This window comes from Caretta caretta, chromosome 8 (assembly GCF_965140235.1).
Source record: "Caretta caretta isolate rCarCar2 chromosome 8, rCarCar1.hap1, whole genome shotgun sequence".
In the NCBI taxonomy this organism is placed as follows: domain Eukaryota; kingdom Metazoa; phylum Chordata; order Testudines; family Cheloniidae; genus Caretta; species Caretta caretta.
This window is the reverse complement of record NC_134213.1, coordinates 9933427-9960004: the sequence shown is the minus strand read 5'-3', so window position 1 is coordinate 9960004 and position 26578 is coordinate 9933427. Positions and strand designations below refer to the sequence as shown.

Below are 26578 nucleotides of genomic sequence, written 5' to 3'. Positions count from 1 at the left end.
GTGAGTAGCCTATAGCCACACTACGCTTCAGTAGCAGTCAAGAATGGAACACAAATCCCTTGTTCCCTGTCTTATTCTACAATCCTCTGGCCTGTCCACTCATTAAAAACTGGGTCGAGATGGAGCACTTGTTAAGATGGAATAAAGTGCTTTAACTTGGTTTTTAGGTCACTTGCTGCAGGTGAATTTTGATCTATGAAACACCTACTATATCTACAGTGACCTATGGAAATCAAGAGGAAGCCCACAGGACAAGAAATGAAGTGGTGGAAGGTGCAAGTGACGGTGTGTCAGAGCTTGGCTTTCTGGTCCCAGGGTGAGTTTGCAGGGCTGGCAATTAGAAAAGCTGTCTTTTTACCGCACGGACAAGGCAAGTTTGATATGGAAGCTACTCAGAGACAATAGACATGATGCCATTTCTCAGAGTCACTGTCCAAAGCAGAGATTAATTTTAATTTTGGGGGAGATTAACACAGTCAAGGGAGCAGTTGGAAGCTTCCATGTGATCACGACCCACACGAAAAAAGCTTCACTCCTCAGAACTGGCAGCCCAACAACGCAACTTCTTCACTTCCTCACCATGCAGTGACAGGGGATAAAAGCCGGACATGTGTGAATTAAATGCTTCCGAGAAGTGGGGAAAGGATTTATTTATTTATTTATAGGTGTCTCAGAATCGATACCTGCACCGCTGCGCCGAGTGCTCATATCAGCGACGTAGGTCCATTCATTTGTAGCTGGATTATACTGTTCTACGGTACTAAGGCACTGACGTGATGCTCCATCGTAACCTCCCACAGCATACAGCTTACCTGCAACAATCACGGCACAGACTAATCAGAGAGAAATGGGTGCATTTAATATCTGATCATCACAATAGGGTACATTATTATCAATCATTTGTAGACTACCATAGTGCCGAAAAATCCAATTGAGATTGGGGTGCCACTGGGTGAGTCTGTATCTCTTTCCAGGTGGGGGGGAGGGGGCACTCTACTGTACAAGTTAGAGCATATTTACAATTGATGTGCCCGTTTTTAAGCGGCGAACACGAACACTGTCTCCACAGGAAAACGCAGGAGGCTGGAATCCCGGAAGGCCAGAGTTCTAATCCAGCTCTACCACGTGATTCACTGCACCAGATTCAGAGGTAGTATGAAAACACAATCAGACCCTCAGACCCACTCACACCCAGTTTATGAGGTGTAAGGGACTCTAAACTGCTGCAGCTGATACACCCAGGAGAAGGTGTCCATTTAAAGCAGGCTTTCACCTGCTTTAACCTTACACATCCTTATATCCTCCCATTCAGTTGCTAGATTTTGTCTGTTACGTGCATTATGCTGATGTATACGCCCTTATATTCACTTAGCCAAACGCAGAGGTGATGCGTAAAAACAATATACTGCAAGCTATATATTGGTAAGTGGGCATGTATCTAACTGATTCAGAGGGAGACTAAGTTAGCGTAACATGCACTGTAAAGGGGGCAGAACTATGTGGAAGTGTCACCCATTTAGGACACAATCTCAGCCATGAATTTGGCCAATTATGTTGCCTTGGGAACAACATTCCAATTTCTCTGCTTTAGTAAAATGGAGCTAATATTTACCTCACAGTGGTCTTACATAGGAGTTAAATTACATTCACCTCAGTAGCACCTTCTGGTTTGAAAACAGTGCAATATTTAAGATGCCATGAAAGTGATAAACGTGGAATAACTTACTCCACTGCAACAGGCATCTGCATTGGCTACAGTTAAACACTAAATCCCTATTTTGAAGAATCCTGGCCAGTCGAAAGCGAGCTGATGTTGTAACTGCAGCCCAAGGCTGTCTGCTTCTTTGGACTGAGTGTATAGCATCATCTTGTTCCTGTTGTGCTGATGCATGCCAGGAGTCATGCGTACGATTGGTATCCCCAACAAACGAACGGAAAAAAAAAAATGACGGGCATCTAACGAGGCTGTATCCCGGAGCACCATTGTCAACAAAATAATACTTAAATTCTACCCTCGGTCTTTGCCCAAAACCGTCCTGAGGTGAACGGGATTACAGTACTTACGTTCTGTGAGGGTACAACATGACCTTAAATGGGTCGCTCACCCCTTTGCTCTGTGACCCTCCTGCTGTCTGTTTTTACGATGTCTGGTCTTTTCCACCATCTTCTTTCCCTGATGGCTTTACAACTCCAAGAGGATGCAGGCTAATTTCCTTCACACAGTGTTACCACACACAGCGGGGGCCCGCCCATGAACCCTTACACACACAGCTCCACTGACTATGTGACCATGCACATGAGTAACTGCTAACTCATGCCAGAGAGAGGTTCACAAGAACCAGAACCAGCACCAGTCTTTTGTTCCTTCTATCCTGTTTCATACTAAGGAACACTGGAAACCTATGTCCTTCCAGAGGGTGACTCTGGTAGTGACTGTTAGTGGGGATTATTACATCTTTCTCAGTGCTGCTCCTGCTGCTCGGTAGTATCATCTGTGGGAAACGGCTGGAGTCTGGGGATTTATGGGTATTTTTAAGAGTGTGCCACAGGTGCCGAGAGCTTGCGAGATCATGCCCTTTTGTTTAGCGTACCGTACATTTCAATAAATAGATACTGTCTAATTTCACTTAAAACAACACCCTCCCATAAACCTTGCCAACTTTCTCCAATTTGCCATGTAAAGCATTTGATTCTCCTCTTCGTTTTAATCTCAACAGTACAGGGTATTGAGCTCACCCCATTACAGAGGGCCCCTGAAAAGCCCTTTGTACCAATTAAGTCTCAAATTAAGCACAACTGAAGTGTGGTGGGGGCCCATGCACCAGTCTGAACCTCGCCTAATATGAACACTAATAAGCCTGCCTACACTCAGGTCCTGGGCGACACGCTGCCTTTCTTCCTACTGGTGAAAATTGGCTGAAGTCAAAGTCAGTCCCATCACACTTCACTGGCAAGATCAGTTTCTTACACTTCCATACGTACAGGGGTAATTGCACTCCCCTGTTACTGTCTCTTTAGACATTTCATACACTTATTTGTGCAATCATGTCAACTCCACTGGTGTTTTAGGTCAACAAATCAAAGCAGGAAACATTTTGGTGCCGACTATGCTCTACCAAGGTAACGTTTGTTGGTTTGCATCAACTATTAGATATGGTCAGTAACTGTAGGCACCAGGCCAATTTTCATCATAGTCAGTCTCTGTGGCTAGAACTCTGGGGGTGTTGTTTAACTCTGGACCGTGGCTTAAGCCGTATATCAAATTTGTTGTTCGCTCCTGCTGATTTAAAACCTGTTCAGCTCCAAGACACTTGGCTATTTTTGCTCCAGCGGGTCTACACGTGCATTTGTTTTGCCTTGTTTAAAAGAAAAATCACCACAGCATTTCTTAAATCTCTGTTAAGCACTCGAACTGAATATGACCCATTTTGGCTTTTCATAGGTATCACTGTTTACTAAGCACATCATAAGCATATGAATATGCCAATAATTAAGGAAATTATTATTAAACTCCACAAGCAGTTAAGCAGATTTTAGCCGCTCTATCACTCCTTAAAGAGAAACGGACTTCAGTTCCTCTCCTCCTCCCTTTTTTAAAGAAAATTTCCAATCCATTCCCATTTACTGGCCAAACCAGCCCATTTGCAATCCCAGGAACTCAAGTTTGTAACATACTGGGGCTAACTCCACCAACCAATCACTACATACTGTACGGGAGACAGCTACAACCCGCTGCAATTAGGGCTACATAATAAAAACACTGCCACAAAGTTCCACAAAATGGAAAGAAATTCATATTCTAAAGTGATTGTTCCCCTGGATTCTAAGCAAGGTAAAATGAAATCAACCCATCTGGCACCAGACCTCAGGACTTTCATACTTACATGTTCATGCTGATGGCTGTTTCAACAATTGCAACTGCCCCTTATCCTTCCCTACCCCATCCCTGTGCTGGCATGGTACTGAAATTTGTTACTGTAAATTCCCCATTTACGCACAAAGCAGAATGGGCAACCCGACATGTGAGTCCGATGCAAACAACTGCAGAATCTTATGATTTTGTTGGTAGTATGCCACCCAGCTAAGGTGCCAGGATTTTAACCGTGCTTCAGCCTTCATTTTGGAGGGCAGATTTTTAAAGGTCTTCCTCTTGCGGTTGCCATTGTCTATCACAATGCTTGCTGATGACCACAACAGAACACCCTCACAGTGCCTTGTTTCACTGACCAGAGACGTCTCAGAATGTTATTCTCCCACCAAAAAAATGAGAATGCCCCACGCAAAGCAGGAGAGGTGGCCAGCTGCTGTTGGGCCCAGCATCAGTATCAAGATCCTGTGCCATGTAGCGCGGATGGCAAAACATACAATTTTCCCGCACAACAAAGAGACTATTCAAAGCTGCAGCAATTTAGTCACGTTAAAAAAAAAATCTTTACCAATCAACAAACATCTAGAATGCAGCTTTTAGAAACCAGCCTGGCTTGTTCTTGTGCTCATCTGCCAGCAGGTTACCTCAGGGAATGTTTGGAGAACAGCTCCTGCTCCTTCGCTGCAGGAACTCAGACTTTAACCACTTGTGTTTTCGTTTTAAATAGTAATATTCCAGTGACTGAAATGGCTGCTATTATTCTTACCTTCCACAACTCCAACTCCAACACTGCTTCTTCTTGTGTTCATGGGAGCCACAAAAAACCACTCATTGGTTTTATAGCTATAGGCCTCTACTGATGCCAGACCTAGTTAAAAAGAGGATACATAGATTAGCATTGTACTGTTCTCCCCCTTGGAGACACATCTCCACCGTGACCTGGACTAAAGTTTCCCAAGGTTCTCAATTCCCTCCCCACTCCCATGGCAGCTGCGCGGCCATTTTCCTGCTAGGCAAGGAAAAGCAGGTTGGTACTGGCCCATCAATGCTGCTCCTTCTGCAGCCAGGAAGATTGCTATTGAGCCTTACCAGATGACTCCCTGTCCTGAGGCTGCTGCCACTTCTAATGTGCTGGGAATAAGAGACTGGATCTGGGGCCTAGATCCTGAGCTCTTCAGCTGGAATAGTCCAACAGTGACTGTTCTTTCAAGCAGCATTAAAATCAGTCCAATGCAAAGGTTTTAAAACCGCCCCTTTAAGCCCTCTGAGGTTTGCTCATCACAAGCTTGTCTACATTACAAAGCTATACCAGCACAAGCTAAGGTGTGAACTGAAACCACTATGCTTACACTGGGATAACAGCCAGGTGGGCATTCTTATTCTGATAAAAGAGTGCTTTGTTCTGGTTTGGCTTTTGTTACTTCGGCAAGGGTTTAAAAAGCCTCTCTTATTCCAGAATAAGTGTCCACACAGGGAGTTCCACCAATATAATTATATTACAATAACTAGGCCAGTATAACTGGTAAAACTCGCCTGTGCAGGCAAGCCCTTCGGGAAGGGCAGAGTTAGTTTTGCATCAACACCCAAAATCTGGATGCTTATCTGAACTTTCTGAAGCAAATGGGTCTCAGAAATACAGCTAGAAATACAGCAAAACCAGTCTCCTGCAGTAACTTCAGCACTTTCCCTTCCAGTCCTGGGCAGAACCTGGAAGCACTGAAGTGTGCAACACAGAAGGACAAGGAAGGGTGTGGGAGAAGTGACAAGCAAGTATTTCACCTTGACAAGTTCAGAGAAGGCTTTTGTTTAATCCAAACCCATTTCACCAATCTCCATTTAAAACAGTATGAAACAATGGTCAATCTGGGGTTTGAACTAGAGCTGGCGAAATACTTCAGAACATTTTTGTATTAATGTTCATTCCAATTCTTAAATAAGGCTGCTCTGACTGCATTTTGTGATCACTTTCCATGTATGTTCTAAGTGAACAGTTTACTGGAAAGAAAATTTTCCTAAAAAGGAAATTTTTAGTGAATACTAGAGAATAGTTACAGAAAGATAATCGTGAGTCTTTACACCAGAAAACTGATTCTAAGAGAGAAAAGTTTTAATCTAATCCAATCAGGAAAGAAAACAAAACCATATGACCTCTGGCAAAACCAAACTAACCAAAACAGTTGAAGATTTCAAATGCAGTTATTTTCTATTCACAGCTCACCAGCATACTACAGCTCAAGAAATGTTTGCAGAGATCACGGCGGGCAGAATTTCAGAACAATTAATGCATTCAGGAAAGACGCAGAGTTTTTAGAAACAAACTATTTGCTCAGTTCTAGTTTGAGCCATTCAAGCACAACTGCAAAGTGAACGTAACTATTATTTCATGGCAAAAAAGAACCCAATAATAATACCGACACTTTCCAACAGTGAGATGCCTCTGAAACATGCACTTTAAAATATCCCCATAGTTCCCAATCCCATCTTCACTAACCAGATCTACTAGCAAATCAGGATTTTTGCTGCTCCTGGGGATTGTCACTTAAAGTGAATGTTAGTGAATCACTTGCCTTGCAATAGCAAGATCCCTACAAAAACCAAAGATGTTTGCTATGAAAACATTTCCTTTTAAAGCGTCAGATTCTTGTTGAATAAATTCTTACTTTCTAGAGGAAAAAAAAAAATAAACACAAGACATCAAAACACAAAGCTAAAAACATAGGTGTGGACAACTGGTTGGAACTAACTGCTGTTTTCTACCGTGAGGGAATTTGCCGTTCAAAGACTCCCTGTGAGGGACCTGGAAAACACAGAACTAGTACAATATCCATTTCATTTGGCTGCCTGGCTTTTGTGCAGTAACATACCAGTGCTTCCATCAAATCCGCCCACAGCATACAGGAGTTCATTCAGCACAGCCGCCCCCAAAGTGCTCCGTCGTTCCTGCATGCTGGCAATTGATGTCCACTGATCCTTCACACCGTCATACACGTCTACAGTTCGCACTCTCAGAGAGCCATTAAACCCTCCAACAGCATAAACGTTGCCTGCCATAAACACCACACCTGTTAGAAGGGGAGAGAGACTTAAGACTCCGAGTTAGGTTTAGAGAGCCAACCGCACCTACAGGTTCCAACCGCACCTACAGGTAGCTTGGAAAAGAGATACAAATACCAACAGAGCCATCTGATGGTAACAGAGAAGGGAAGAATAGGACATTTGCAAATGTTTAGCATTTACTTGCTCTGTACAACCATTAGATCTGAATAAGAGAACGTACAGATTGTAGGGAAAATAACGCACATAACACAGAATACTAAACCAGGCCTCACCCAAGCTGGTCTGCAAGCTTGCCAATTCCAAGGTGGGTATGAGACCCAGATAATTTCAAGGTGCCTCAGAGAGGGGGAATAAAGTATGGATCCGGAGAGCACCTCTGGATGCTGGATGGTAGGTCAGTCAGATCTCCAAGGAGGAACAAGTTTCAACTCCACATACCTCACCTCTGCTAGGAAAAATCCCTTCTCTTTCAAACTGCAAGTCCAGTGAATGATCTCTGTTCCCAGCTCTTTACTGGAAAGCCAACAGGGAAAGTTGGCTCCCACTGTGAAGCCAGGCCAGAGGAGATGGAAGGAATAGCATAGAGGAAGTAGTGGGGAGTGAGCTGGCTTTGTGCCCATTTAAGGGAGAGAAGCTTTCTCCTGGATCTTGGTGGGAGGCAGAGCTGTTGTCGGCTGGAAACAGAGAGGGGCTGAATACACTTCTGTCCCCTAAGGTATTTAGTGGGAAAGTGATGGAGGCTACTGGACATGTTCCATTTACCTGCTCTGCATCTCCGGGAGGGAAGCTCAGCTATCTGCTCCCACCGATCCTCCTCAAAATCGTAACACTCCACGCTCCGGATGGCTTTGGGCGCTTGCCCACCAACCACAATCATTATCTGGGAAGGAAAAACAAGAGAAGGGAAACCCTTAGGTCAAGGACTGTTTACACAGCAGGCTGCATCCTGCAAAATAAAAACCACAACCAGAACCTAGTAGAAGTGAGCTATATTGACAGCTGGGGGGCTGTCTATGTGGGGAGGAGGGTGATTTTTAAAGGCATAAAAGGGTTGGGCCCTTTGAGAATCTGTCCCTAGAGGACCTATACGCCCAGGAGTACAGCTTATTACATACTGTTTAGGGGGGAAACCTAAAAACAAAACAGGCTTTTGTGCTTATGCTGACCTCAATATACGCTAAAAGATTTCCCCCTCACCCAAGCTAGTCTGCAAGCAGTTTTTTGGCTTGCATCAGGGTGCTCCATCCCACCAATTATCATTCCCCAAGCAAACCAGCTGGGTCAGCAGAACTTCAACGGCCCCAAAGACTGCCCAAAGTTCTTTGAATTCTCCCTCTCTGGCAGATGAGATGTCCCCTTAAGAAATCTTGCTCTATGGTCAATCTCTATAGGGTTGCTGTGCCCTTTTCCTCACTCTAATGCAATACCTATGTTTTCAAATCACAAGTGATGGCTCTTGCTCAGCAGAGGACACAAAGCACCAGCATGGTTCTCATGGGACAGCTGGTGAGAAAAAGTGCTCTCTTTTGGTTGGACTAGATCTCTGGGATCCATGCCCACACGATAGGTTAAATACCACAGTTAAATACCACATCGAGGGGAACTATCACGTCCCTCGATCTGCTGGCAATGCCCCTACTTATACACCCCAAAATGCCATTGGCCTTCTTGGCAACAAGGGCACACTGTTGACTCATATCCAGCTTCTCGTCCACTGTCACCCCTAGGTCCTTCTCTGCAGAACTGCTGCCGAGCCATTCGGTCTCTAGTCTGTAGCGGTGCATGGGATTCTTCTGTCCTCAATGCAGGACTCTGCACTTGTCCTTGTTGAACCTCATCATATTTGTTTTGGCCCAATCCTCTAATTTGTCTAGGTCCCTCTGGATCCTATCCTTACCTCTCCTCCCAGTTTAGTGTCATCTGCAAACTTGCTGAGGGTGCAATCCACACCATCCTCCAGATCATTAATGAAGATATTGAACAAAACCGGCCCCAGGACTGACCCTTGGGGCACTCCGCTAGATACTGGCTGCCAAGTAGACATGGAGCCATTGATCACGACCCGTTGAGCCCGACAATCTAGCCAACTTTCTACCCACCTTGTAGTGCATCCATCCAGCCCATACTTCTTTAACTTGCTGACAAGAATACTGTGGGAGACCGTGTCAAAAGCTTTGCTAAAGTCGAGGAATAACATGTCCACTGCTTTCCCTTCATCCAGAGAACCAGTTATCTCATCATAGAAGGCAATTAGATTAGTCAGGCATGACTTTCCCTTGGTGAATCCATGCTGACTGTTCCTGATCACTTTCCTCTCATGTAAGTGCTTCAGGATTGATTCTTTGAGGACCTGCTCCATGATTTCTCCGGGGACTGAGGTGAGGCTGACCGGCCTGTAGTTCCCAGGATCCTCCTTCTTCCCTTTTTTAAAGATGGGCACTACATTAGCCTTTTTCCAGTCTTCCGGGACTTCCCCTGATTGCCATGAGTTTTCAAAGATAATGGCCAATGGCTCTGCAATCACATCCGCCAATTCCTTTAGCACTCTTGGATGCAACGCATCCGGCCCCATGGACTTGTGCACATCCAGTTTTCCTAAATAGTCCCGAACCACTTCTTCCTTCACAGAGGGCTGGTCACCTCCTCTCCATGCTGTGCTGCCCAGTGCAGTGCAGTGCAGTTAGTAGTATTGCAAAACTATCACTGAAAACAGCCTCTGTACCAGATGACTGGAAGGTAGCTAATTTAATGCTAATTTTTAGAAAGGGCTCCCTGAGGGGATCCTGGCAATTACAGGCTACTGAGCCTAGTGTCAGTGCTGGACAAATTGGCAGAATTATAGTAAAAGAAGAGAATGATCAGATACACAGGAAAACACAATTTGTGGGGGAAGAGTCAAGATGGCTTTTGTAGAAGGAAGTCATGCATCACCAATCTGTCTGCATTCTCAGAGAGTCAACGAGCATGGGAATAAGGGTGATAAAGTCAAGATAGTGTACTTGGATTTTCAGAAAGCCTTGACAAAGTCCCTCACCAAAGGCTCTTATAGAAACTAGGTAGCCATGGGATAAAAGGGAAGGTCCTCTCCTGGATCAGTAGCTGGTTGAAAGATAAGAAACAAAGGGTATGAACAAAAAAAATGGACAGTTTTCACAACGGACAGAGGTGAACAGCAGGGTCCCCTAAGGATCTGTATGAAGACCTGTGCTGTTCAACATATTTATTAATGATCTGGAAAGGAGATGAATAGAGAACTGGCAAAGTTTACAGACAATACAAAACTATTCAAGATAATTAAATTCAAAGCAGACTGTGAGGAGTTAGAGAGATTTCACAAAACTGGGTGACTGGGCAACAAAATGGTAGATGAAATTCAGCGTTGATAAGGGCAAAGTAATGCATGTTGGAAAACATAATCCCAACTATCCATATATAATGATGAGTTCTAAACTAGCTGTTACGAAAGAAAGATGTTGGAGTCACCATGGACAGTTCTGCTCAATGCACAGCAGCAGTCAAAAAGGTTAACAGTTCCTAATATATTGTTAGGAAAGGTATAACCCAAAAAAAAAAAAAGGACAAAATATCTTACTGCAACTGTATAAATCCATGGTGCACCCACACCTTGAATACTAAGTCCAATTCTGGTCGTCCCATCTCAAAAAGGATATAGTGGAACTGGAAAACATTCAGAGAAGGGCAACAAAGATGATCAATGGTATGGAACAGCTTCCATAAGAGGACAGACTAAATATTAGTCTGTTCATTTTAGAAAAGAGACAACTAGGGGGATATCATAAAGGTCTATAAAATGATGAATAGTGGGGGGGAGGGGGGAATGAATAGAGAAGTGCGATTTACCTTTTCATACAATACACTAACCAGGGGTCACCCAATTAAATGAATAGGCAGCAGGTTTAATACAAACAAGAGGAAGAACTTTTTCCACACAACAAACCTGTGAAACTCATTGGCATGGGATGTTGTGAAGGCCAAAAGTATAACTGGATTCAAAAAAGAACTAAATTCATAGAGGATAGGTCCATCAATGGTTATTAGCCAAGATAGTCAGCGACTCAACCCCATGCTTGGGGCAACCTATCAGAAGCTTTGCCTATCAGAAGCTGGGAATGGAAGATGGCTGGATCACACCATAACTACCCAGTTCTGTACATTCCCTCTGAAGCTCTGATATGGCCTATTGTCAAAGACAGGATACTAGGCAAGATGGACCATGATCTGACCCAGTATGGCAGCTGTTATGTTTTTATGCAATAGGGATTTCCCCATGGACTCTCCCTCAAAACCTTTCCCACTGCAGCAGAAGAGTTCTAAAGAGACGCAGAGATTCAAGGAAATCCCCCATTCCCACCCTGCCAAGGCAATGGAAATCACTGGCCTTTAAGGGAGAAAATACATATTTGAAGGCTAATCTGACGTACTCCTGGCTAGACATCCTGCCTCCCAGGACTGTCTTACGGGAATTTTCTCAAATGACCTCTGAAGATTCTTCTTCTAAGTTTATCCCCCGTTTTGTAACTTAGCCCCCAGCCATGGAAGCTCTGCTTAATTCAGCAGCCCATCACCCCATTTATTTATTGCCCATGTGCCTTGTCACATTTACCTGTGTAACGCATAAATCAGCATAGCATTTCTCATCCCACCACAGACCCGCACAATGTGCCAGTGCTCTAAGTGGAGAAGACCTCAGTGTCGTTTCAGTGGTCAGACCACCGCGTATTTGCTGTTTTCATAGTTATGCTGACAAATACTGATGCTGATAAATAAGTGAAGCACTCCAGGTGGACCACCACCCATGATGGAAACTACTCCCCCAGAAAGCACCATGTCTGTGTAAGGGATTAGAGTGTTACAGGGATTCTCAGACTTCATTGCACCGTGATCCCCTTCTGACACCAAAAATTACTACACGACCCCAGGAGGGGGGACCGAAGCCTAAGCCCGCCCGAGCACCATGGCCCAGGATCGGGGGCCAAAGCCCAAGTCTCACCATCCTGTGTGGGGGTGGGGAACTGAAGCCCCAGGGCTTCAGCCCCAGCAGGGGGCCTGTAACCTAAGCCCTGCCACCCAGGGCTGAAGCCCTCAGGTTTCGGCCCCAGGCAATGGGGCTCAGGCTTCAGCTTCGGCCCTGGGCCCCAGCAAGTCTAAGCCAGCCCTGGCGACCTCACTAAAATGGGGTCGTGACCCACTTTGGGGTCCCGACCCACAGTTTGAGAACTGCTGGAGTAGTAGGTCTGGCTGTGGATCGCACAGGGGGGTCCTTGTCAGCTTCCTAAGGTCTCTGATGCAACATGTGCACTGAAACAAATCCAGTGCATTTTAAGTCTAAATTGCTTAGATCTTAGTAAACTTTATCTTGATCAACAGGAAAAAAAAAAATCAAATCCCAGTGCATTTTCTGAAGCCCCCAATCGACACATTTCTGGCCCGTGACTGTTGGTTTGGGAACGCAGGAACATTCCCGATGAGAGCTCAGCTGTTGATGGCTGCCCATAGCAACCAAGCTGCAACGGAACCCCAGCAGATTTTTGAAACGGTCGCTGGCTCCTTCACTGAGAAAGCAGCTTGATTTGTGCACTGCTCCGAAGACATTACTTCTTATTCTCTACAGCTATCGAGAATGAGATTCACTCCTCTTATCACAACACAGCACGCCAGCAGGAGCGAGCATTACACAAGACGAGCGTATTTTTAGAAGGCTGAGGAGCTGGCACCAAGATAATTAGCCTCGGAACAGATCAACAGCGTGACGGGGGGGAAAATAAAACCCCGATCTCTTGTTTCTGAGAAAAAAGAATGTAGCCTAGTATGTAAAGGTCCTGAGTTCAAGTCCCAGACGGTTGGAGTGGAATGGGATGATTAGATAACAGTCTAGAAGCATTTACAGGGCATAAAAAACAGGGAAAGAGACCTCTGTATAACTGTTTAATGTAGAAGCAATAGCATGAAATTGAGGTGACAAGGTAAAAAAAGTTATCAGGAAACATTTCCTAACAACGGTGACCTACTAATTGTGGACTAGCCTCCCAAGGAAAAGAGAGGAAAGCCACAGAGCTTAAGACATTTAAAATGAGGAGTTGACAAAGCAGTGGAGATTATACAGCAGGAAACAATCCCACATTGGTAGGAGCAATAGACAAGACCATATAGCTTCTCAATGAGGTAGGTCCAGCAGGAGGAACCTCCCTCCCTTTCTTTTCAGCTAGATGGAAGGCAGAGCTGGGGGACCCGGCTAGTAGGTTTTTCTTTCATACTTTGGGGTCATGGTATAGAAAATGTTGAGAACCTCTGAACTTATTGACCTCAAATCTTTTCCACCTCTCGTTTCTCCAGTTCCATGATTCCAGCGCACGGTCCGTAAAGGGCAAAGACACATTCACCATGACAACCCCAAAGGTAGATTCTGTAGATTAATTCCTATTAAGAACCACAATATGTAGGCAAATACGATGCATGCACTACAGAACTGCAAATTAACAGTATCCAGCAAATCAGCATTTGAATACCGCCTCCTGAGATAAAACTGGTACAAAGCCTCACAAAATCTAGCTTCCTATTGTTTATAAGTGGAGGAATAGGCACGTGATTTGACATCTTACAGCCTGAAATTCTCATTAAGAATTTCAGTGACAGTTTTCTGTGCAAGCTGCCTGTATGCTTTGGGGATGGGGTAGCGTTTTTCTCACTAATGCACATGGATGCAGAGCAGTGCACAGCTCCCGTATCAATATAGGGAATCTCGGAGTTATTTTTTCTTGTGCCACATCTATTCTCAGTCGCTGTTCAGAATCTGCCATGAGCCAGTTTTCAGATAAGGTTGGTTGGAGTTTTTTTTGCTGTATCAGGCTCTGCCTCCAACATGCAGATGAACTAATGCGAGCTAAAAGCACCATAGCCCTCTCCAACCGCACAATATCCAAGCTGCTTCACTCAGCAGAAATCTTGGCCAACCCTCTGAGCACTGTAAACCCCTGCCTACCCCACGGACCCGCGGTTCTCAACTGTAGTCCCGAGGCCACCAGTAGCCCCCACAACACTGCTGGTGGTCCAGAATGAAATATTTTGAGAACCAAACAGTGGGAAATTCGAACATCGGAACTGCCATATTGGATCAGACCCATCTACTCCAGTATCATGTCCCTGATACTAAGGAGAGTACTGCAGGAGGGTGCAGTAAACCCCTGTACTAGACTACTATGGAATTACTTGCCCATAAAGGAAGTAACCCTCATCAGTTAGCGACTGGCTCATGCTCCAATGCAGGTGGTTTTATAGCTCTTCTAAAAAAACCCAAAAACCAGCTAGCCTACCTAATGGAAATGCTGCTACTGCTGTCATTACGCATGTGAGTGTCTAACCCTATTTTTAAATGGTCAGTTCAACTAGTTTCCGTCCTATTGAAACTGAGCTCACTTGTCTGCACTTCCCAGGAGAAATGCTCGTGCTATTTCTGAAGACAGGATGAATATTTGTTACCCTCCAGGCTTCTAGGATAGTAGCCAATTTTAAGGACACTGAGGCAGATTCTTGACCCTGTTCTGCTCAGGCAGCACAAAAAGGATCAGAGACTAGCCACAAATCTTCTGGTGGGCATTCCCCTGGCATGGGGGAATTTCCAGAATGTGTGCTATTGTCAGGCTGCCTTCAGCAGGCTTTGGGTCAGGCCCTATCAGAGCCACTGAAACGCAACAGAATTAGGAATCAATCAAATGAAATCTAGTAAGAGAACAAGCTCTAGCCATTCAAAGGTGAAAGATGCCTCTAATGACGCAATATCAAAGCCAATAAAAAAAAAAAGACCTACATTTTCCCTTCTAAGTTTCTCTATTTTGGAAGAGAATTTATCTTACCTTTGGCAGGCTAACTGGAGTCCTTGGTTTTGTTCTAGGATTCTTTATCAATTGCCTTTGATCCAGAGGAAGCAAGTGATATTTCATGGCCTCAATAAGGAAGTCTTTACACGTGTTGTTATTCTTGATTAAAGCTTCTTCTTCAACTGTCTGGGAATGCCAATAAAGATTATTTGAATGGATGTATTTCACTAGGGAGTTTTCAGAGAAAATATAGGGAAAAGATTGGGATTTTTTTTTAAAAGTACCACAGTGAGAAAGATAGAATAGCTGCAACATCAGTAGGCAGTATTCTGAGTCTTCAGTAAGGACCTGCTAAGGCACACAATATTTACTTCCAAGTTTGCTCTCTTTCTTACCAGATCTTTAAAGATCCATTTATGCAGGTCTATCTGTTCTGAAGTCATAACTGCATCCAAACAATGAGGGTTGCTTTCATCCTCATATTGGAAACTAAATCCTTTCTGCAGAAAGGCACGGATTTTCCTGAAGGGACAGGAATCACTTTGCACCCAGTTCAAACATGAGGATTGGCATTTTACACCAATAGTGCAACTTCTGGCTGGGGAAAGTGGAGTCCTGCACCCTGACCATCACTTACATCACGCCCAAACAGTTGAGCTGTATACAGAGGGAGGCTTGGGGGATAGTGAGGGTGGGGAGGCTTTAGCTGGTTTTATGTCAAAAGCCTAACACATAGCAACTACAACTTGCATTACTGTTGCCCCTTCTCCCAACACCTGTGTCCTGTTCTGACACCAGCCCTCCCTCTCTGCCAAGCAGTAGCAGACTTCTGGGGCCTTGCAGGTCAGCTTCTCAGTAAAGGAGAAATCAGTGGTGGAGAGTCTGGCTCTATTCTAAGTTTAACTTATTTATACAGATACACCAATCCTGGTACAGAGACGGTCCAACAGCATGCAGGCTGATCTTTTCTTTCAGGAAATTCAGCCCAACACCAGTGCTTAATAGCTCTGATTGAAGTAGCATGCTAAAAATAGAGAATAGCCATGGTGACAAGAGGTGGGAAGTGCTAGCTGCCTATGTACGTGCCTATGGTGTTGGACAGGTACATACTTGAGGCAGCTAGCCCCTTCCACCACGGCTAAACTATTTTTAGCATGTTAGTTCCATCAGAGCTACCATGGCTATGTCTCCTTGAGCGGGGAATCACGTCCCCAGCTTGAAGTGCAGATATAAACCTAAGAAAAAATATTCTGAAGTGCAGACATAACACCTAATGGATTCTGTATGGTCTTGAACTATATATATTCCCAAAAGCCTCCATCTGGATTATGCAGGAATCCCATGTGCATGGCTCAGCTTCAGAATCAGGCCCTTAATTTAACCAGCTATAAAAACAGGTAAGTGGATGCCTTTTTAAAAAAAAATACATATTTCCACATTTGTGGCAGTTTTAGGGTGCACATCACTGCCTTTTGCACTGCTGAGTAGAATACAGAACACATTCAGGGAGAAAAAGGTTTTTCAGTCCTTGAATTATATTTAGATCCCACTCAGTTTGAAGGCACACTGTAAAATATTGACTCTGGTCTTCGGCCCACCGACTAAGATAAATGCCAAACCACCCACAACAGAAGCACTCGAACAATCAAGTACATAGGCTAAGGATCTACACTCAGTTTTAATGTGAGGATTTTTTTTTAAAATGTACTAACCTGTACAAGATAATCTCTGGGCAAAAGGGGCAGACGAACATGCTCCATTAGTTTAGCCATGTGTTCTAAGCGAGACTCTTTCTCATAATTTATCCAAGATATAACAGCTTCAAAGACCTACACAGAGAGAGTACAATTAACTATAGAAAAGAGAACGTGCCTTCTCAGTAATCATCAAAGCCAGGGGCTTAGTGATGTAAGCATCAGGTTTGCAGTATCTAAAGAAATAAATAAAAGATGCACCAGGGATAAGAGCTCTAGCAGGTAATAATGCAGAAAGACAGATAAAGATGCACAATGCTGCATATATGCAGAGCACAAACATTTCCCCAAGCTTTGGTCATGTGTGTCAAGAGAACAGGGCTGCACACTTTGATAAATCCTCTGTTTCATCATTAGATGATCAATGACATTCTCAAAGTGAAGCAGGTCACCCAGACCAGCACGCACCTCTGTTACGTTAGGTTTTGGAATGAAGACAAAATGTAATTAGTCTTTCAGCATTCATGCTGGGCATTATTCGTAAAAACAACACACAAGGATTTATTATTTGTAATACGCGAAAGATCAGGCAGATCAGCTTCACACATGTTTTGGGATCACATGCTAATTCGGTGCTTAAAATCAGATTTAAATCCCTTCATCACCTCCTTCCAAAACTTGAAAACAACTATGGAAAATGCTCACAACATGTGCAGTGAAATTCCTAATATTTTGACACTTGTTCCAGTTCTTAAATTTCACCCTCCTCTGATAGCTGAAACAAGGCAGCGCAGCTAAATATATCCAAACACCACCAAAAAAAAACAACCTGTGCTTCCAGGAGGGAAAGAAGGGGCTGTTGGAAATTTGGTGAAGAAGCCTGGTCTGAGCACAATTCCAGCTTCATTTCCAGATCAAACAGGTTCAGATCTGCAGCCAAACTTTCGGCCCAGAACAAACTGTAAATAGACAGACACTTTGTATAGTAGTAGCTGCAGTGGAGAGTACGCCACAGAACACACACACGCAGAATCCTGGAAGAATATGCATGCTGTGATGTATTAAAAAAATAAAAATAACTCAACTGATGGGTAGAGAGTGGTGTTTGGTGAAGTATCTAAGAGCACTTCATTCTGCCCATATTGTTCAACATTTGGTTAACAAAGACCAGTTAGTAAAGGCCCATCCACAAAGGAGTTGAAACCACAACAGCTACAATCCTAGTGTAGACAGGGACTAAAGACCTATCAAGAAATGTAAAAGGCATTCCAGAGAAAACCTGCAGAGTAGGGAAAGGGGGCAGGGCAATTGGAGATATTATGTAATACAATCTAGATCCTTGCAACAGGATGACTGACAGACAATTCCCATGTTCCCACTGAGCCAGAATTGTGAAATTTGGCACTTATTCACTGTGGGCCTCTACGTACATGTGAAATATCCCAGTGCTGACCTTTGCCCTTCCCATCAATGGTTACCAAAATATCCTCACTCTCTCTAAGAGATTTCAAGTGTATCCCTTACATCTAGCATCTTGGAGTCTGGCATATTCACTCAGAGTTATGAGTACATGCCTTCCAGTTTTGACCTTCCCAGGCAGTCACCAAATCATCAGTCCCACAATTTACAAGTATCTTAGTTTCTTCTGGGAGGCAGCCACGTTAAGTACAAGGCCTCCAGTTTGGAGAAATTAAAGTCATGTGATGGCACCAGTTCTACTGGTCATAGTTTAGTCCAAAATAGTTGATGGCTATCTCAAGACATCCAAAATAAGATCAAAGAACACTGCTGGGTTGTGTGGAGGAAGTTTATACTGATGCTATCCGTGCTATACCTACTCTGTGGATAAACGGGAAAATTCATACTCACAAGGTGTACCTCTGGTACCTTCCAACAGCACCTAATTCAATTTTTAACAGAGGAAAAATCTTAGTCCAAAACCCCAACTTCTTTTATTTCAAAAGTTGTGTCAGTTTCCACGTTTCCACTGTTCTGCAGAATTATAATTGTTACCGGGTTCCGATCAGTTTTTGTATTTCAGTGCACGACTCTACTCACCATCCAGAGCATTTCACAGCTGACCCAACAGAATCTGAATGGCCATGACCCTTCCACTGTTTGCAACACCCCTGTGACTTTGAGAGAGCACTTTCCAGCTACACACCCAGAGAACCTGGATGTGAGAAAGCCAATCTTTTCCATTCAGTTCAGTGAGAGCCACCTACCCAAACCAAGGTGCTGCTCTCGAGTTCAGGAGAAGGGGAGCTCTGACTTGCTGAGTAACAAACAAAGTGTAGGAAGAGACTGGGACTGCCTGAAAAGCTTTTATACAAGTTTGGAATATCCCCTCTGTGCACACTGCCCGAGAGAAGACAGAGTGAGCCTTCGTGTTTTCCCATACAGAAATCTCTGATGGCCCCAGATTCTGAGGAGTTCTGCACCAGCTTCCGTAGCGTGGCATGGGGTGCAGGTCCATTGAGGATTGGGCTCAAAGCCCTGGGTTATATTTATTAGGTTTAAGTGATGGATCAATAAGCAAATTTTAGCCCAAGATGTAGGAGATTTGGGTTCAATCCCCTGTTCTGTCACAGACTCCCTCTGGGTCTGGCTACACAGAACTTTGGCGTGAGTGAGCAGGCTTCCCAGCCCAGGTCTAGGGATGGGGGCAGGCTTCAGGATCCAAGCGCTAGCATGAGCCACAACATCAAAGCCCTGTCCATACAGCTATTTTTAGAGCACTGGCGCGAGCCTTGCTAACCCGAGTCAGCCCGCCCAGGCTGGGAGACCCGCTCCCACTTGCTCCAAAATGCTGTGTAGACGTACCGTGTGTGACCTTAGTCTCTGCCTCAGTCCTCCCCACTCTGTAAATTGGGGATAAGAGCACTTCCCTAACTCGCATGGGTGTTGTAAGGATCAATACATTAAACACTGGTAGGCATGCAGAAATGGGGGGCTGGGTTACCACTTCTGCAGATTACTGCTAAATTCCAGTTTCATACACGGTTAGCTCCTAGTTTTTATATGTCTGAACAAGCTTGATTTTATAAAAAAACGGTCCCTCTTTCTATGTCTGATGTCTGCAGTTAAAGCAGCAATGAAGTAAGGAGGGAGAGATGCACCCAGGTACAGCAGAGGTACTAAGAGGACAACCCTTCAAGCTGACCACATGTATACAAACAAGACAGATAACTTGGTGACAGGAACATTCCAAAAGCAATGCCTCCCAATGCCCTGTTACAGTTTGGGCCTACAGGTATCTGACTATAACGTGTCCATCTATTCTGGAAGATGGAATGTACTGGTTCATTAGTTCCGTTATACACAGAAGACACATCAAGAATAGGCATTTCTATTTATTTCTTTATCCACGAAGAGTTTAGCCTACTTTAAAAGTGAGCACTTCTCAAAATCTGGTTATGACAATTTAGCCCTATGCCGTTTTAAACATTTGTCTACTTACTCCATCAAATTATTTTTTAAAATAATCAGCTACACCGGGGTTCTCAAACTGGGGGTCGGGACCCCTCAGAGGATCGCGAGGTTATTACATGGGGGGTCACGAGCTGTCAGCCTCCACTCCAAACCCCACTTGGCCTCCAGCATTTCTAATGGTATTAAATATATTAAGAAGTGTTTTTAATTTATAAGGGGGGATCGCACTCAGATGCTTGCTATGTGAAAGGGGTCACCAGTACAAAAGTCTGAGAACCACTGCGCTACACAATGAGAACATCGGAAGAGATGAATATGTAAGGTCAGAGAAATTTTACTGCCTATAATACCGATGTTTACATGAGCTATTGAACTATTCTATCAATATGACCTGAATATTTGGAATTTTCTTTGGATGCCAGAACATATCCTGCGTGTCTACATTCTTTTTGCATCTCTAGCCTGTTATTAATTTCTGTCGTTTTGAATGTGTGGCTTCAGCTTACATTTTCTTTTACAGTCTTGCACGCTTACTTCAAAACCTACCAAAAAAATTATGTTTTCAACTGTATGAAGTCCAGAAGAGAAGAGTGGAAGCTCGGCTTTCCATATCGTGGGAACACGGACAGTAAAGGCTATTTATTAACACAACAGATGTGTCAACACAGCAGTGCAAAGAGCTAGTAAAACCCTGTGCAAGCTGCTCTACACAAGCAGAGCAAATTTGTGGCAAAATCATACGTACAGGATGAGAGTTTGCTTTTCCCTTTTAACTTTCTGATGACAAATTCATTACACATCTATAGCTCAGATTTTGCATGTGAGTGAGCTAGGATGACCAGTGTCTGATTTTCAACCGAAACACCGGGTCGAAAAGGGACTCTGGTGGCTCCAGTCCCATTAAAGGTCCGGTCGGCAGTGCTGTGGTACTAAGGCAGGTCCCTACCTGTCCTGGCACCGTGCTGTGCCCTGGAAGCAGCCAATGGGAGCTGGGGGCAGGGTGTCTGCAGCAGGTGAGAGAAGCATGCAGAGCCTCCTCCCCCCCCCCGCCTACTAGTGTCAGATCTGCTGGCTGCTTCTGGGGCGTGCGCAACGCAGTGTCAGGACACGCTGACCGGGAGCCGCCCGAGGTAAGCCCTGCCCCGCTGAGCCAAGAGCCCTTATCCCCCCCAGCATCCCAACCCAGCCCAGAGCCCCCTCCTACACCCTGAACCCCTCATCCCTGGCCTCACCCGAGCCCTCACCCCCCTCCTGCATCAACCCGCAGCCTCCTCCCACACTCCAAATCCCTGGGCTCCATCTCCCAGGCTGGAGTCCTCTCCTGCACCTCAAACCCCTCATCCCCAGCCCCACCCTGGAGCCCGCACCCCTTCACGCACCCCAAGCCCTTGCCCCAGCCCAGTGAAAGTGAGTGAGGGTAGGGGAGAGTGAGCCACCAAGGGAGGGGGAATATAGTGAGTGGGGGCAGGGCCTTGGGGAAGAGGCAGAGCTAGGGTGTTCGGTTTTGTGCCATTAAAAGGTTGGCAACCCTAGAGTGAGCTGGTCATGTCAGTGTGATAAATTACAATATCATGTTCTGGTGACAATCAATCTATCATTTTCGGTGCTTATCTGGCCCCTATTTCCATAAAATCTGAGCACTTCACAATCTGTGTGATGTCTTCATCCCCACAACCCCCCTTTGAGGCAGGGCAGTGCTATTCTCCCCATTGTAATTGTACACATGTGGAACTGAGGCACACAGGCTACGTGACTTGCTCAAAGTGAAACAGGAAAACTTGAGGTGGAGGGAGTAATTGAACCCACCTCTCCCAAATCCCAGGCTAGTTCCCTAACCACTGGGCCATCCTTCCCTCCAGCTATTTCATCTGCCTTGACCAATAAGTAGGGCCATACCAAATTCACAGCCATGAAAAACATGTCCCAGACCGTGAAATCTGGTCTTTTATGTGCCTTTATCCCATACTATACAGATTTCATGGGGAGACCAGCGTTTCTCAAATTGGGGATCCTGACCCAAAAGGGAGATGCTGGGGGTTGGCAAGGTTATTTTAGGGGTTTGCAGTATTGCCACCCTTATTTCTGCGCTGCCTTCAAAGCTGGGTGGCTGGAGAGCAGTGGCTGGGGGCCAGGCGCCCAGCTCTGAAGGCGGCGCCCCGTCAGCAGCAGTGCAGAAGTAAGGGTAGCAGTACTGCTAATCCCCCTTCAATAACCTTGCGACCCCCCCCCACACACACACACACAACACAACTCCTTTTTGGGTCAGGACCCCTACAATTACAACACCTTTAAATTTCAGATGTAAGTAGCTGAAATCATGAAATTTATGATTTTTTAAAATCCTATGACCAAGAAATTGACCAAAATGGTCAGTGAATTTGGTAGGACCTTACCAATAGGGTACGGTGCCTGACATGCCAAACTTCCAAATGGCACCAGCCACCATTATTTTTCTTTTAAAACAAAAGAAAACCCTGCCAGAAAAAAGCATTTCCTTATTTCCTCCTAATAGTGGACCTCTCCTCCCCGAATTACCCAGTTCTGAATTGCAGAACATGCAACCTCCCATCCAGGACCAGGGAAAGGCCTAAGGTCAGATATCTCATGATGTTTTGGGTTTAGAAGACGAGCTTTATATCTGTGGAAGAGAGAGATTCCTGTTTTCCAAAGAGAAACAGAATTTCCTTCTTACCCTGGGAGGAGATGGATAAAACGCTTTTTATAGTCAAGACTTTATGTAGAGAAAATTGTGATAGAACATGTTGATGGAGTTCTAGAATTTTTATTAGTTATAAATTTTCTCTCCTTTTGAGACGTGGTGCACTATTGGAAAAAGGACTCAAAGACAGCATAACATGAGACCAGTTACCAATAAAATTGCTAAAAACTCAAAACATTCCCGAACAGATTCTCTATTACTACATAACTTACTGTACCTTTTCTTCTGAAGACACAGTGAGCTTGTCACTTGAAATTAAACTGCAAACCTGGTCCAGACTAAGGCTAAGAAATTCTTCCCCTAGCATCACCTCGGGAAAGTGCTGCTCTGTTCAAAAAATCAAAGGTTGGAAAGGAAAATTATAATGAAATCCATGCTTTCAGTCAACAGAAGGACTACAGTGTTCAGAGAATTGTTACTATTACAGCAATGGCCCAAAACAAATATGATTACACTCAAATCAAAATGCTGTATAGACTAGAAAATATTCTCAGAGCAGGTTAAAGCAACCTGATGTTATTTGAAATGCTGCCCCAGAGATTCATTCACTAATTGCAATAAATCATAAAATGGCACAAACAAAACTCTGTAGTGTTGCTAAGTATTTTTCTTCAATGGCAAGTATAATTGCCAATGGCAATTCAGAAAGAGGAGCTCGTTTCCCGACCAATAGATAACCTGCAACCATGCCACCTCTGGATGTGACCCTTGTCTGCTCTCGCAAGCTAAGCGGCATTAGATTTGTTCTGTACTTGGATGAGACACCCCCAGAAGAAAACCACACGGTGAGGCAGGAAGTGGTGCTGGCAAGTCAGTAGGTGAGACTTAGAGTCACTAAGGCCAGCACTGTTCTAAGGAATGCTGTGTTGTTAGCTTTCAGAGATGTTCAATGGAGGCTCTGAACGTTGCCAGTTATTAAACCAAAAAACCCTGACACTGACTTGAATCATTTCAACAAGACAGGCACAGTCAGCATTGTTGTGTATAACCCAGCGGCGGTCTGACAGCCACACGGGAAGTGAAGAATTACACAGAATTACACTGCTGAAATTTCAGGCAGTTTGGGGTGATTAAATAGAGCATGGAGAGTCATCAGCCTCCCATCTCCACTCCTAGGCCTTCCATAACCTCCAACCCATCAATATCCCAGGCATCTCAACAGCTGTCAGCCACACTCCACCCTGACCCCTCTCTTGTGCCACCCACACCCTGTTTCACTAACCCCTACTCCCCTCCCCCAAATCCTGTCTGACATCTAATACTTGCATCTTCCTCTCCTGCTCCAGCAAGCCAAATGCCCAGGGTCAAAATCACTCCTAACAGTAACTCCAGTCTGTCGGCTGGTCTCTACCTCCACCACCTTTCCTGACCACTGACCTCCCCTGTCCCTGCCCTCACCCCCATCACTCTCTTCCGCCTACTTAACCTTTTACTGTCCTCAGGCTCCGTCATCACAAAGTATAAACCTAGTCTCCCCCATCCTCAAAATTCTGACTACAGACCCCACCAACTACCTATCCCTCTACCTACCCCACCCCTTCCTCTAAACTCATAGGATCCACCCTGGCCTAAGTCCCTTTCCACCATCTCCAACCCCCTCCATTCTGACTTTGAGAGGCACTGTATAAAAATACTAAAATATTTGTGTGTCACAAATAATCAAACAGGGAGCAATCTCCCTGGCAGTAACACAGTTCTGAAAGAGCTCTTCAGATCTGACAGTGCTTTCCATTACATATTAAAGCTTAACGAAGGGCACAGGTCCATATAATTAAGTAATTAGACATTTGTTGTCTAAAAAGACTGAGATCTGTTTACAGACACTTTTATTGCTAGACAAATATCCGTACTACTGCAAACTGGCTCTGTTTTATACAGCCCAATCCATTATTATAATGTTTCGCAGGAGAGTTGGTGCTTTATGTTATTATGTAAATCAATAGGATTTGTATATATCCCATCATGCATGTGGTCCTTTAAAGGACAGAATTAAGACAGCTGCTGCCCCTAGGCACTTACAGTCTCACCTAATGCTTGTACAGCCCCATTTATCTTTCAGCTGAAATATGACAACATGAATCTTTAAGCTTGGGGAGTCTCTTTGGAGCAGCGACTTTCAAGGCCTAATCCTTTCAGCACTGAGAAATCCAGCCATGAGCACCGAGGTGAGCTCATTGGGGCGAGGGCCACATCTTGCGTTCTGTTCTGTACTGCACTCACGGTGCCGTGTGGGTTAAATGACAGCAAACAGGTGGCAATGCCTTCCCTTACATTTCCTCCCTTTCCGCTCGCTCCGCCCTTACTGTCTTCTAGGAAACGGCCATCACAAAAGACTATTACTCCAGCTAACGTGGCAAATTCTCTGGCTGAACTCAGACATTAACAGGCCCGATTCTCATTGACACTTTACAGAACACTCTGGCTGCATAAGGGTGGATGTACATTACAACCAGCACCCACTTTAGGGTACCTTCGCATGAATGGCTTTAGTGTAAATGAGAATTAGGCCCTGACATGTTGTGCCTATGCCAGAGGACAGTACAAGACTCCACCCAGCACAATGCATGTGCTCTGGATAATGCAATCTACGTTTCAACCAAGACAGTTCAGGTATTGGACAGCAGACAATGAATATTTCATTCCTTGTTATTTGTTACAAGCATGTAAAACACGTTCTGATTTTACACATTTAACAGCATCTGCCCTCTCATATAAAGAAGACTACTTCACCTGCCTAAATTATCCATTGTTTAAAATTAAGCTTTTTAAACTAGGCATTTTCGAGTAACTGAGCTCATGAAATCCTTGGGGTCTCCCTCAGATTTCTGGCTTGGCTTAATGTTGTTACATAAACAACTCAAAGAATTTTAATGGCATTTTTATTAATGGAGTTTCATTAACATTATATAGGCTATTGTATTAACAGGGACTCATGAAGGCCAATAAAGCAACAAAAGCAACTGCCAAAAAACCAAATAAATATATACAGAATGCACTGCTTGTTAGGTTAAAGATTAACCAGGGTCCTGGAAGCAAGGATAATGAGGTATTACAAGCAAACCCTTACACAATAAACCATCCCTTTCAGAGTATGTTTTTCTCCAGGGAATAATGCAACAAGGGAGGCTGAAAGGTTTTGTCTGGATTTGAGGGAGAATGCCGGAGAATTTGGTGGCCACCCGATTTTTTTTGTTGCGAAAGAGCCTACTCACCATATGACTAAAAACCATAAATGCCAGGCAAAATGTCGCAGAGGAGAGGAAGCGTGAACGCGGAGCCTGATCGGGGAAGGACTTGGAGATTAGCCCTGCTTTGCCTACACAAAGCACAGCACAGCAGGCAAAAGCTCAGAAGCAAATCTACTGGAGAAAGGAGGGCGCGGGGGAGTTAAGAGCGTGGAGAATTCTCACTCGGGTCCACTTGGGTTTCTGCCTTGGGCACCAGCTAACAGATACAGGAACAAATCTCCTGGACGATGCACGCAGGCAGAAAGCAAGCAGAGAGTATAAAGAGACGTCATTGAGGAATCGGTATTATGCAATAGGTTATTATCCAATTAAGTCAGCCATTAAATTGAAGAGGCATTTCCTCCATGGATGTCAGTTGTCATAGTTCCTTCAAAGTCAGTGGAACAATGACAATGTACACCAGCTCAGGATGTGTCCCTAAACCTGTTTGCCTAGACAAGCGCTCCTAGAATGCACATCAAACTAGTGCAGGTTTGTTGTGGTTGGATACCAGCTGCCAAACAAGAGGAATTGAGACTGCTCCATCAACATGGCTGACACTGCTGAGTAACTAGCCAAAGGGCCTTGATAGCGCAACGCAGCTAGCATTCCTCATCCAAAGGCCACCAAAAGAGCGTCTGGTGTGTCCTGGGACCATATAAGTTGAATTTAGCTGAGGTGGAGCAGAAGGATAGTGTTTGGCACAGACAAAGCCTGGCACACTCTGAACGATATGTCCGTAGCAG

General features: G+C 44.6%; 1 protein-coding gene across 4 annotated transcripts in view; it reads right to left on the bottom strand.

The window, feature by feature from the left end:
- Nucleotides 1–26578, bottom strand: part of KLHL3 (kelch like family member 3) — a 64482-nt gene that overhangs the window by 5480 nt on the left and 32424 nt on the right. For 3 of the 4 annotated variants that reach the window (XM_048861905.2, XM_048861908.2, XM_075131272.1), the window contains 7 exons: nucleotides 22823–22932; nucleotides 16473–16589; nucleotides 14797–14946; nucleotides 7688–7805; nucleotides 6733–6930; nucleotides 4635–4736; nucleotides 684–812 (listed from right to left, as the gene is read on the bottom strand). In XM_048861905.2, the coding sequence (XP_048717862.1) occupies nucleotides 684–812; nucleotides 4635–4736; nucleotides 6733–6930; nucleotides 7688–7805; nucleotides 14797–14946; nucleotides 16473–16589; nucleotides 22823–22932 (924 nt within the window). The remainder of the gene's footprint in view (nucleotides 1–683; nucleotides 813–4634; nucleotides 4737–6732; nucleotides 6931–7687; nucleotides 7806–14796; nucleotides 14947–16472; nucleotides 16590–22822; nucleotides 22933–26578) is intronic. The other variant, XM_048861906.2, reaches the window with a different exon arrangement.